Source organism: Blennius ocellaris (assembly GCF_963422515.1).
Source record: "Blennius ocellaris genome assembly, chromosome: 3".
In the NCBI taxonomy this organism is placed as follows: domain Eukaryota; kingdom Metazoa; phylum Chordata; class Actinopteri; order Blenniiformes; family Blenniidae; genus Blennius; species Blennius ocellaris.
The window spans coordinates 22,288,145-22,301,302 of NC_137652.1; the positions used below are offsets into that span (position 1 = coordinate 22,288,145).

General features: G+C 40.8%; 1 protein-coding gene across 3 annotated transcripts in view; it reads left to right on the forward strand.

The window, feature by feature from the left end:
• Window positions 1-13,158, forward strand: part of sorcs1 (sortilin-related VPS10 domain containing receptor 1) — a 194,518-nt gene that overhangs the window by 145,262 nt on the left and 36,098 nt on the right. For all 3 annotated transcript variants that reach the window (XM_080518788.1, XM_080518789.1, XM_080518790.1), the window contains exons 7-11: window positions 332-450; window positions 627-716; window positions 4,480-4,659; window positions 7,507-7,653; window positions 9,559-9,661. In XM_080518788.1, the coding sequence (XP_080374914.1) occupies window positions 332-450; window positions 627-716; window positions 4,480-4,659; window positions 7,507-7,653; window positions 9,559-9,661 (639 nt within the window). The remainder of the gene's footprint in view (window positions 1-331; window positions 451-626; window positions 717-4,479; window positions 4,660-7,506; window positions 7,654-9,558; window positions 9,662-13,158) is intronic.

Below are 13,158 nucleotides of genomic sequence, written 5' to 3' on the forward strand. Positions count from 1 at the left end.
TCACTATTGATCATGATCGCTTGGAGGGAGCCAACACATATTTGGCAGAGGCTAACATGTGGGGACAGGCTCTGTCCCCAAGCTGCGATTGAAGGCAAAGAAAGCAATTGGCCCCTCCGGTCATCCGTCTTCCCCTCCACCTGGCTCCTCCCTCACTGGGACCACTTTATTGGCGCGAGTAATACAGGAGGCCAAAAGAGGCCGCCTGGCTCCGGGTGAAGGCTGCCTTTCTTCATTGGCTAATACAGCTGCTGATGCCATGGCTTGACGTCTCTCTCTCTCTCTCTCTCTCTCTCTCTCTCGCTCTGTGTGTGTGTGTGTGTGGGAGTAGAGGCACTCTATGTCACCTGCAAGCTGCAGAACTGCACGGATGCCAACAAGGGCAAACCATTCCCCGGCTACATTGACCCCAATTCTCTGGTGGTGCAAGATGAGTATGTGTTTGTCCAGGTGGGTAATTGTCCAGTTTTCTCAGTGAAACACATTAGAGGAGTGTGCGGTGCGAGAGGCGGTGTGGGTCACTCTTTACAGCCGTGCTGTTATTAGTGGAACATTATGTGGAGCTGGACTGTGGAAAAAGTCTTCATCCGTTTCCTCAAATGTTGTTCCTTCTCTCTCTCCCAAAGGTGTCGACTGCTGGCAGGCCGGTCTACTACGTGTCGGCTAAAAGAGACAACTTCACCCCAATGAAACTGCCAAAGTACACCCTCCCCAAGGTAACACATCCACCGCCTGGGGGCAAATAATGTTAGCAATGACGATGGATAGATAGGTGGCGAAGATCACGCCGCAGCAAAGTGAGTTTATGAGTTTAATGGGGAGATTATTGAATGGAGGAGATTGAAGATGTGTCCGATGAGGCTGGTCGAGGGTGACTGAGGTTTACTGACTCGGCAGGAGGAGACTCGATTTGTGGTGGTGGGAGGTGGAGGTGGGGATCCATCACAGTGGGTCATTCAGCAAGCCAATGATCGTGGCTGAAAGAAAAGAGGGAATGAAATGTATCGATAAAAGGGAATTGATGAGGAACAATTAGTGAGAGTGATGAGTGGAATGGAAAGAATGGGGAAAGAATGAGTGGATGAATCCATCAAGGGGTTTTGGATGGGATTAGATTTGAGAGGGATGCAGGATTGAGATGAACGCATGACATGAGGGATGATAATTGAGAGGAAAACAGTGAATGGATGATTGTCCAGGAAGGGATGTTGGCGGAGGATGACTGGGTGAAAAGCGGCGGGGGAGGGGGGCATGGTAGCATGGCGGCTTGTGGAGACTGAATGGAATGACCAGAGGGAAGAATGTGGGTGAACGTGGATAGATGAAATGAGGAATTAGTGCAGGATGGACAGGATGAATAAAACAAAAATTGGGAGATGGAAAATGCAAGTTGAGACAAAGGATGAATGAGGGTGAATGGATGAAACCAGGCATGGAAAGGGGACAGATGTAGAGTGAGCCTGAATGAAGGAAATGAGGATTGCAGGGTGTGGATGAAGATTAATGAAGTAGATGAGTGGTTGAATTGGATGAGGGATGTGGCTGAATGGGTAATTTTATAAATGGGTGAGATAAGAGATGTGGATAAATGCTCGAAACAAGGGATGAATGATGAGGGATTTAGGATGAGGATGAATTAATAAATAGAGTTATGAGTGAAAAATAATCCAGATGGATGAGAGGACACAATCTGAGGATGAATGAATGAAAATAGGGATAGTAGAGGAAGGACAGAGATGGAAAGATGAGAAAATGAGGCAGGCTCATTGTGAATTAATGAATTGAATGATGCTTTGGTAAAATGTGTATCGGGTATGGATTGGTGACATGAGGGATGTGGTGGCAGAGTTATTGGGTGAACGAATTGGAAACAAATGAAGGAAACAGAGGCAAGTGAGTGAGGAAGAGTGACAATGAGCAGACTGAGGATATGTGGATGGAATAAGTGACAGACAATGGATGTGGGATTGATGAATGAGTTATGTGGGAGGGGATGAAATGAATGAATAAAACTGAGGACTGGACGAATGAGAGGTGACTTTGATCAGGGGTGTCAAAAACATTTTTCTTCAGGGGCTACATGGACCCCAATTTTCTCTTGAGTGAGCTAGAGCAGTGAAATTGTGCCATAAGCTAATTGTATAAATGTTGTATGTTGTGGTGCAGAGCATACATAATGGAACAATTCAGTATTTTTGCAAAAAATAAACAATTTACTGAAAATGACAACAATCTCAACAATAAACCAATTTTATTGAGACATTCTGGAAGAAAATACAGTGAAATATCAAGAAAACTCACTCTTACTTTGAAGCTAATGCTATTTTGCTATCAATGAGCGATGTACATTTCGTGCCATAATCACCAATATGTCAGTTTGAGTCTCAGTGTTGTGTTCTTTCCACAACTGTTAGAAAATGTGTTTAAAAATAATAATTTTCATTGATATTCTTACCATTTGCTTAACAACAATTTGCCGGTTTTGGCCCACGGGCCTTATGTTTGACACCCCTGTGTTTGATGAATGGGTGAACAACGGATGGGTCAAGGAGGGATACAGGACCAAAGGAATCATGAGAGGTTCATAAAACAGGGACATTGTGCCACTATGTTTGCTCAGTTGTAGGTTTAATTCCCATCCCACAGTGAACTCAGTATTTTCCCAAAGTGGATGGATTGAGTGCTGTCACCAGGGTACAGGGTGTGTGAATGACTGAATTATTGATCACAATATAAATCACCTTGGTCTGTAAAAGTGGAAAAGCTTGATATAGAAGAAGAGTTGGAGACGTTCCTGGAAGAAAAAAACAGAAGACCTACCACAAATTTCTCTCCCCGTGTGTTTTATAGTTTGATCAGCCTGAACTTTACGCCTTCAAAATACTCCTAATGATGTGTTTGACGCACTGATTGCTGTTCGGAGCTGAAGTCACCAGCTCCTCGCTGCTCTGCATGACGCCCTCTTTGTCATTTACGGACAAATCAGGAGTCACTCAGCCATCTTTTGCCGCTCTGTTATTTAATTCAGCTCTGTGTGCACACAGCCTCGCTCCTCACGTCCCCCTTCACAATTAAACACATTTTACTCAATCAGGCTCGGGGCTCCGGGTGGCAGTGGGCTCACTGTGAGGAGGTTCAGGCGCAGTCGGAGGTGGATGAAGCATGGCGCCGCACACGCAGCGTCTGAGCCGTGTAATCTCTGCCCAATAAGCCCGACGTGCTGCTGCTCATTGTTGCAACCTCTTTGTTAAAATACATGAACACAGACAGCGCAACCATCCTGAATATTGAAGATGATTAAACCCAGCAGGAGTGTAAGAGCATGTGTACGACGAAGGACTTTACTGTACTTATTGAGACATTAGCCATAATTTGATTCACTGAAATGGAAAATTTAATTTTTCACAAATGTTAGTGATGTGAATGTCACTGGGGAAAAAAACCACTACTTGATTACAACTATAAGGATGACAACTGTATGAGCTATTGGATAAGTAAATGTAGTTTGAATACATTGGTGTTACAGTTGGTTGTATACCATATTTATAAATAAAAACAAGCATTTCAACTTGGTTTCCACTTGATTTAAGATCATATTGAGTTTAGTTTGTCGAAGGAAGAGACTCTGAAATGTAGATAATAGACAAATATCTTGCGCCCTTGGTTTGCCTGTGTTTGGTGGATGATGAACTTAGAAAAATACCACACATGACATCAAGTGCTAGTGTGTAGCAAACAACAATGTATTGATGGATAATAATATAATATCTGAATATACAGTAATATTTTGGTCAATTTTGAATGTAATAATGCCAGAAATTGTGTTATTGACAAGCTATTATGTTATTGGCAAGCTATTACGTTATGATGTGATGTATGATGCAAATTATATTATATTATAAGCAAGTCAATATTTTATTGGAAAGTTGTTAAATCTTTGGAAAATTATTGGCAAATTGTTGTGTTATTGCATTATTGGCTAGGGTTTTCTGTGCTTTAGACTAGTGGTCCCCAATGGACCGGTTTAAAGCGACATAATTTTCATGCCAAGTGGCAGGACAGTGTATGAAAAGACCTTATGGAAAGTTAAGCATGGGAATGAAGCGCTGATTGAAATTAAGCATTTTTCAAAGCAAAACTTGATAAAGACTAATGAAACTTTGAATGCACATTTTCAAAATAGAACTTTTTATTCTTTCATTGTGGCCAGGTACTTTTGCTGGTGAAATGACTGTGAGGAGGAACATTGTTTCTTTTCCACCTACAGTGTAAATAGTAAAGCAGATTATATTATACCATAACTGGATTAAAACAAGGTATATCCTTCATTCCTCACAGCAACATGAATTGTGAACAATTGTTTCCCTTATTTTTCTGGTTAATTCTCATCACAGCAGAGCAAGCAGTGCTCCCAGAAAACCAACTGAAACTTTTGCGTTCAGTGAATGAACTAATGTCAGTGTGACCTTATCCTTTCAGGACCTGCACGTGATCAGTACAGACGAAAACCGCGTGGTGGCGGCAGTCCAGGAGTGGAACCAGAACGAAACCTACAACCTGTATGTGTCGGACACGTCGGGGGTCTTCTACACGCTGGCTCTGGAGAACGTGGTCAGCAGCATGGGCCTGGAGGGAAACGTCATGGTCGATCTCTACGAGGTACCGTGTGTGTGTGTGTGTGTGTGTGTACATTTTTAGAAGTGTCAATTTTTTTATTTCACCTTACATCCTTGGATATTGCTGGAAACTGTTAGTTTCCTTAAATAATCAAAGTACTGTATATATCTCATCCTTTGAAATCTAATCAAGGGTTTTATTGCCCTCAGTTTAAACTTGCAGGATATGACTTGAGGTGCCATTCACATGAAAACGTTTCAAGTGATAACATTTCTGCATTTTAGTTTCAGGAAAACGCTGGCGTTTACACTGTACCATTTTGAAAATTGTGTTTTCGGTGGCTCTGAGCACCATTTCCGTTTTCACTTTAAAGTAGTGTTGTGTAAACGGGGCCTCAGTTAGTTGAGTATATCATTGCTGTTATTATAGCCTGAAACGGAAGCAGAATTTCAGGACACAAAGTGACTCGGCTTTACTTTTTAGACTGTGCAGTTTTCATTGTCCCTCCCTCTTTAAATAAGACGCCTTGATGAGTGGCCGGACTGCAAGTTTATTATGAGCACTGATCAATATTTCAGAGCTGAGAGGCAGAGATGATGAGAAGCGCTTGTTGTGTCATTTTGGACGGGAACCGTGCCGCTGCTGCAGGTTCACAGACTTCACACGGCGGCTGCATACGAAGCAGCTCCGACTGCTGACATCAACAAAGGCAGAACAGCCCAGTGCCAGGGATATGGATTTTTTTTCAGGAGGCTGAGATTTTTTCTTTCTTTGATTAATAACTGCAGATATTACTTCACAAAAGACACGCATTCCAAAAAAAGAAGCTGAGCAGGACTTAAAATGCTGACGTTTAGCTGCCGATGTGATTTTTATAGAATTGATAACCATTTTTGGTAACTTCCTGTTTCTTCCAAACAACAACAGAACACTTGGAGATTTAGTTTATCATTGACATACAGGCACATTTCATACACATTAAATATTATTAGATCTAAAATGAATCGTTCTTACTTGCGTAATTACTTTTGTTTTAATTGTAATTAAGCAAGTATTGAATAATACAACTCTTCATGAAATATTTCAGTATCTTGCAATACTTTTTTCTTTAATTTCTGACTTACGAGCTAAAACAGTGTGGAAAAAACTAACTGAAAACCCCCTCGTCATATTTCGCGTTTTTGTATTAAATCTAAAATATATGTAAGCTTCGCTGTTGATATGGAATTATTTTAACAATCAATGGAAAACATTTCCATCATGTTCTGTTTTTTAATTTTTCTGTTTTGTGGTTATTTAGTATATTGTAAATTAAAAAAAAAACCAATACACAACACTTGTATTATCTTTCACCGATGGCAAGCTCTCAGGTTATAGGTTGGATTTATTAACTTTTTTATTCAACCAGTGTCTCCATATGGTAGAGAAGATCACAAACTGTTAACCAGTACCCTAATCAGTAGCCAGAGGTCACATCATGTCAAAGAAACCCAAATTACTTGAGTATCAAGAGCTGATCCTACTTTCATTAATCTGGTGTAATGATGTGACATCAAGATAGTAGAACGTGTTAATAGAACTCGTATCGTACCTTTTTTTTTTTCCTTTATCTTAGTTTCAACTATTTAAACCTTCAATTCCAAAATATTTAAATAAATTCCTTCAAGAGATTTAAAAACTAAATGCAGGATGGAAGTTTATCTCTGAACCAAACAGTCAAATAATCCAGCCATTGATGATGCCGCTCGTGTCCGTGCGGCCTCGGCAGGACAAACTGATCCACCGTCTTGATTGGGGTCGCCACCCGAAACGCAGGATATGCTAAATCTCCCCTCCAAGCAAGACCGAAGTATCTGCCAATTAATAAAGTGGAGGTTCATAGCCATGACGCCGACTGTCGTCAACTCAATCCAGCATCCCTGAGCCGTTGTAGGAGTCTCCAACCAGGAGTCAAATTAATTTAAGGAGTGCACTGATTACTCCTGAGCCTCACACTTTGAGAGGTCTTTATCCTTCTCAAAGTTTGTGGCTGTCTGCCTTTTGTTGGGAATACAGCAGAGAAGTGTGTGGCTGCATTATAACTCACTGAGAAGCAGCAGTAGATCTTATTACTAGTTACTTATTTTAGTTGTATTATTGTAGCATTAGTATTACCGGAGAGTGCGAGTCAGTCTTTTGACTGAGGCCCTGTTAACACAAGAATGTTCCAAGCGACAACGCCTTGTTCATTTCGGAAAACATTTCCGTATACATGCGGTAACGTTTTGAAAAAGATCAGTTACACCGCATGGAGTCACCATGCCAGGCCACGAGATGGCGCTGTTATTTGTTTGGTTTAACATGGTGTACTCAACGCAATCAAGAATACCCGACAATCATATGGACAGATGAGGAATTGGATACTATTCGGGGTGAATCTCAACTATAAAACTAAAATACGGACTGGGAGTCATGCCACAGTGTTTGTTACTGACGCATGAGCAGAAAATGTATTTACCACAGCGGTGGTGCGCATGTGAGGTAACAGCGCTCTGTAGCCCTCGGCTGTCTCCGCGGAGGGAATCAGGAGTGTCAAAGAAAAGCCGATGGTTACATTGGCTCAGAGCTCTATGGTGTCGTGTAAATGGCTCCCCAAACCGCCATGAAATATTTACTGTTTCACTTGTTTCCGTTGTCGCGTAAACGGGGCCTGAGTCGTTCATTGAGTTCAGCTGAAGTTTCATCAGGTAGTCAGAGGAAGATGCTCTATAATCAGTTAGTGGGAGGAAGTTCTTACTTACGAGTATACTCCTGTCGTGAAGTAGTGTAGTTACAGTAACAAGTCCCTCATAAAACTGCATGTTTTTGGGACTTATCCATTCTATGAACTATCTTCTTTGCATTTCCCAGGTGGCAGGAATAAAAGGAATGTTCCTGGCCAACAAAAAGACGGATAACCAAGTGAAGACACACATCACCTACAACCGAGGCCGAGACTGGAGGTTACTGCAGGCACCCAGCAAGGACCTGAAGGGCAGCAGCATCCACTGTGTGCTGGTGAGTCTGCGTCCACTGTCTCTGTGTGAGTGGGTATGTGTGTGTGTCTCCATCAAAGGCAGGCCTTGACAGGAGCTGACTGATCCCAGCAGCATCGAGAAGGCCGAGCGTGGAAAGAGCAGCGGCCGTCAGAGCTGAGTGCTCTGAGGCTGCCGAGCTGAAAGGTCAGCCGTTTTGATTCAGTCCAATAAACTGACCTCCCATTTACGAAACACACGGGGAAAGAGGTGCCGGGCTGAGCGGCAGACGCTCGGTTTCATCTGCCTCTCCTCCTGAAAGCCTCTCAAAGTCTTGGGCCAGCATCGCTCCTTTGTCTCCTCGAGTTGAGTTTTCACTTCGAAAGAAAAGTTCAAGAATCTAAGAGTGAGGTGATGTTTGTGAACGAAAGTTGCTACTTTTTTCTTCTTCTTCTTTTTTTTTTTTTACATGTTCTTCTTGTAAGTGCTGAATTAAAGCCCGAGGAGCAGAAAAAACAGCAAATAAATTAAATAACAACATAGTAAATACAAGCAGAATAAAGCAAACTGTAATTTAACTTAATTCAACAAAACACATGAGATCAAAATGCATGAAATTATGATTTAACATACTCACCTTGAAATTTATCTAAATTAGGACCAAAACCACACCTACATTTAACCAAAACCAGATCAGAAACCATCGAAAAACCTGAAACAGGTCCAAAATGCACCTAGAGTCAATTCGTCTGTCAAATGTTCTGAAATAAGTCAGAATTTACATCGCACATCACTCAACACGCCATTGTAAAACCAACTATGAGGAAGTCTAAAACGTATTAAAATCAGATGAAAATCCTGAGACAATTCTCAAACTAACATGAAGCAAGTCCAAACATGAGAAACAAAATACTTTCCCAGACCGATGCTAGCATTCCACTCACCAAAATCCTGTTCAAACTCTAAAAAGTAAAGAACGAGGTCCCAGTTACACAAAATTTCAAGTGAAAATACATAGTTTTGATTGCTATTACAGATGACTCAACAATAAAAACACCAAGTCCTGTGAGAATATGGACTGTGAGAATCATGACACTATGGAGGCCGACATTGTTGTTATTGTTCATCTACTGAGCATGTGCAGAAGAACCGTTTACTGTGGCAGTGGTGTACATGCTCAGTAGTAGCATTTCAGAAAAATTCCATTTTCTCTTGTTTACACGTATTTTTCAAAAAGTAACATTTTCAGTGTGTTAAAGCACTGTTATCATTTGACCAGACACTTGAAATACAACAAAAGTTTTCCATTTTCACTTGAAAACGTTGTTGAACTGGGGCTGTAAGTCTTTGACTTTGTACTTTACATTTGGAATGTATTCGCACAATTGCACTTCAACCTACTTTTTAATTAAACCTGTATTAATCCAAAAATGTTTCTCTGTTCCACTTTTAGCCATGTTGTAGCTTTTTCTGCATCTGTGTTTTCGCTGAACAAACTTTGGACGATTGTTACTTTATACAAATGTATTTAAGAACAGGTAGTTTGAAACGTGGCGGTCCGACTGCATTAGCACACATCCACTTAACACCATCTTATGTACAGAAATAATTGCTTCTTTTTTTCATCCCCCCTGATGGAACAATTAGTGATTTCGTGTCACGCCTCGCCTTCCACTCATATTATACAGTCATTTGTCAGGAAATGTCAGAGTTTTAATAAACCTCCAAACAGGCCGTCACAACATGGCCGGCACCGCTGGCATTTTGCTGGGTCGTAATGAGAATTGTGTCGGTAAAGGTTAACCCAATCAAAATTAATGGTGAGGCCGGCCGACGGGAGGGAAACGCTGTTTGTGATAAAACTTCAGACTCGGGAGGGTTTTCTTTTTCGTAACTCCTCTTTCACATTCGTTCTGATAATTGTGGGTTTGTTGTCACTCCTCTGCAGCCGTACTGCTCATTACATCTCCATCTGCACGTGTCGGCCAACCCCTACACATCCGGAAACATCGCCAGCCGGGACTCTGCGCCGGGAATCATCGTCGCATCAGGTGGGCGGATCTGAGCCGGGTTGTTTCTTTTTCCTTTTTAATGTCAGTTTGATCTTTTTCATGATGATTTATAGATAAAATGTTTGTTTTCCAAAGCTAAAATGTGCCTTAGACTCTTTAGAACCATCAGTTATGCTTTTGCTGGAGAACAATATTTACGGACCCTTGCTATGACTAAACACATTCAAGTTTTGCTTTTTTTTTTTTTTTTTAATGATTATTTAAAAAGAACATAATTTCATTGTGTTACAGCTGATACTCTAGATTAAAACCATTCTGAAGTCAGGCTTAAATGTAGCCTTAAATTGTGCCCAAATCAAGTTTAAACTACGCTTGTACAAAGACTCGAACTAGTCTAATCTAGATTACATAATTTTAAAATCAAGGCCACAAGTTACTTTACACCCGTTGAAAGAAAATCGTCTTAAACCAGTACAAATTTAAGTAGTCTAACAACAAGCTAAAACTACAACAAGTCTAACAACAAGCTAAAACTACTTTTAATCCTGTTTAAATGGCACTAATATCAAGCTGTACTGATAGTGGTGCATTATAATGTGGCGCTACATAGCCTAAAATTAGTCTGACTCCATTTTAATGCATTTCTAAAATCCATTAAAAAAACATGATCAAACTAGTTTAAAATTAAACCAATAACTAAACATAAACCTTAAATTAGTTAAAGCCAAAATAAAAAGTCCAAAGAAAACATTGAACTCGTGCAAAATGTATGTTTCAAATGGGGAATCCCATTGAAATGTCTTTAAGAATTTTATCGTTAAAGAAATGGTTCAATAAGTACATGATAACCAATGTTATACAAAATGACTTCTCAATCTGGGTTTTAGGCAACATTTGGAGCGGTATTAGAGATCCCAAAGCTTTTCTTTCAACAAGGTTATCAAATAAAGTTTGCACATTTCAAAGAAGTCAAAACAGAAGAATCTTGATTGGACCTTGAAAACTGCCAGCTTTTGTATGCTGGTGGGAGTGAATGTATCCACCAGAGTTTGTTTTGGTGAATCAGAGGTCGCACTGGGCATCCGCAGCCTTTCAGACACAACCAGAGGTTTTCAGGGAGTAAAAGGTTGTTGCAGCTCGGGATTGAAAGAGTTTATGCTAATTTAAAGAGACAAAGACCATACAAATCGGTTACAGAGTGAAAACCAAAAGAAATCTGTCTGTTTGGGTTTGTTGAATGATCTTGACGCTTTTTCCGCTGCAGCTCTCATGGTATTTAGACATTAATGCTTATTTTTTGCTCATTTCGTTAGTAGCGGTTCTGTAGCTCAGTCCTCATGCACATCAAACGACAGGCATGCTTCCCCTCACCTTTGAACAGGGGCAAATGGCACCGGGGCAAAAACCCACAGCACTCAACAACAAAAAAAGAAACAACCCCACATAATGCTCACTCTTTAGCCCTCCGAGCCACAGTGTTCAGAGGAAAGAAATCTAATGCTGAGACAGTGTGAAGAAAACAAAGAAATGGAAGAATATGAGCTCTGAAGCCCCCCAGGTGGATTCACACTTCGGTGATATTTACTCCCACGCGGAGCCGCACTGTCAATAACACATCGGAGCACGCTTCGGGTGTCTGCAGAAGGCCAAGCTAGCACTATCAGCGGGAGCAACGGGCCTCTGTGAAGCACTGTGAATTAAACAGGTTCCAGTGACGTGAGAAAGGAGAGATCAGCTGACTTTCTTTCATCTCCGTCGCTGCTTGAGGGGTGACTGCAGACCTATACCTCCCACCTGCGAATGACTATGACTTCAGGGAGCATTCATCTCTTTTCCACCATTGGATCCAGGGACCGAAAGCGTCAGGGGCTATTGGGGGGCTTTCCAGCGGGTGGAACGGGAGGACGTGACGTAGGCTGCAGTGCATTTTGGGTAGTAAACAAACAGAGGTAACAGCGCAACTCCGAAGAAGCAGACGCAGAGAAAGTTGGAACAATGAAAACTAGACATGAAGCTGCCATGTAAATTGACATCATTTTCAAAGTGTTGCTGTGTAAATGTGCAGCAAAAAAAGATGCAGTTTTCCTTGTCATGTGAAATCACTGACCGAACCTGCACTTAACCACTTTTCCTTTTTTAAATAGAAAAGAAGTTTTTGCACATTTCAACTTTAACTTGTTTTGTCTGTTTCCCCCCCTTTTATTTAATCCTGGGCATTAAATGCCACTTTCCTTCCGATCTCTAAAGATATGAATGTTTGATGAGCGTTTGTCTCGGGACTGTCAGAATGTGTGACTCGGATGTGTTAATGGCTTCTTTGAGTGGCAGCTCTCATATATTATGCCCTGGTCCTAGCATGACCTGGGGTAACGTACAACTTTTCTCTGCAGTGACTGATTGTAAACGACAGTTCCAGTCTACTGCAGAGCAACACAGAATGGGGTCAGGGGGTGATAGAAGGGGTGGGAGGGGGTTCAATTCAATGACGTCTTATTTTATAATGGTCAAAGCTATTACGATTATTTACAACAGCTTTGTCTTCTTGTTTGTAGACCATGACACAAGACAACAAATTCACATGTTTAATCCATAATCCAGCAAATCACATCTTTTGTAATGTTTTCAGCCTTAGTTTGAGGAAAACTACAGAAAATATGTAAAACCATCCAACATTTAAATTTTACAATAAACAAGAATGTGCAAAAAGACGCTGATCAACTCTGTCCTACTTTTTCGTGGATCTGCCCTCAACACTGTTAACTGATCTCTGAGCATCTCAGAGTTGGCCGAACACGAGCGGCTCCTACAGATAAAGTCACATGACGTGTTCACTGCTTCCACGTCACAGTCTCTTCAGGGACATCTACATGGATTAAAAGTTAACTCTGAGGCAGTGGCGCCTGGTGATAAATTTCTTTGGTCGGACTCTTCATTATTATTCGATTTCAGCCAACGTTAACGTAATTTAAATACAGCACATTTATAAACCACTTTATAACAATCTTGCCTTTTTTAGATTGAGAGAGGCCTCCAGTGATGAAACATAATAGTTCATTTAAACCACCAGTGAATAGAGAGCACTTATTAAGAGTCTTTTATCAACATACTTGTAAACAAGTACCAGCAGATGCTTCATTAGTCCCTTTTGGAAAATGAATGTGTTTTGGAGCTTGTTTACTCTGAAATGACAGTTAGTCTGAGTTTAGGGAAAACAAAAGATATATCGGGTATATTTTCAAACAACATATCAATTCATCTTTCAAAGCATTTCAGAATAGTTTGAAAGAAACCTCAAAAAAAGAATTGAAAAATAAACTGCTTTTTTAAGCTCTGAAATTTTCAGTCATCAATAAATATGACCATATCCAATCGTTTAGAAACATAAACAAAGCTGGACACATTTGCAACATTCTGAAGATAGATCATTTCTTCATTTTCGCTTCAGAAACGTTTTGGGTTTACACAGCAACGTTCTGAAAACGAAGTCTATTTACACATAAACAATATAAATGCTAAAAGCGAGGTTGTCGGCATAC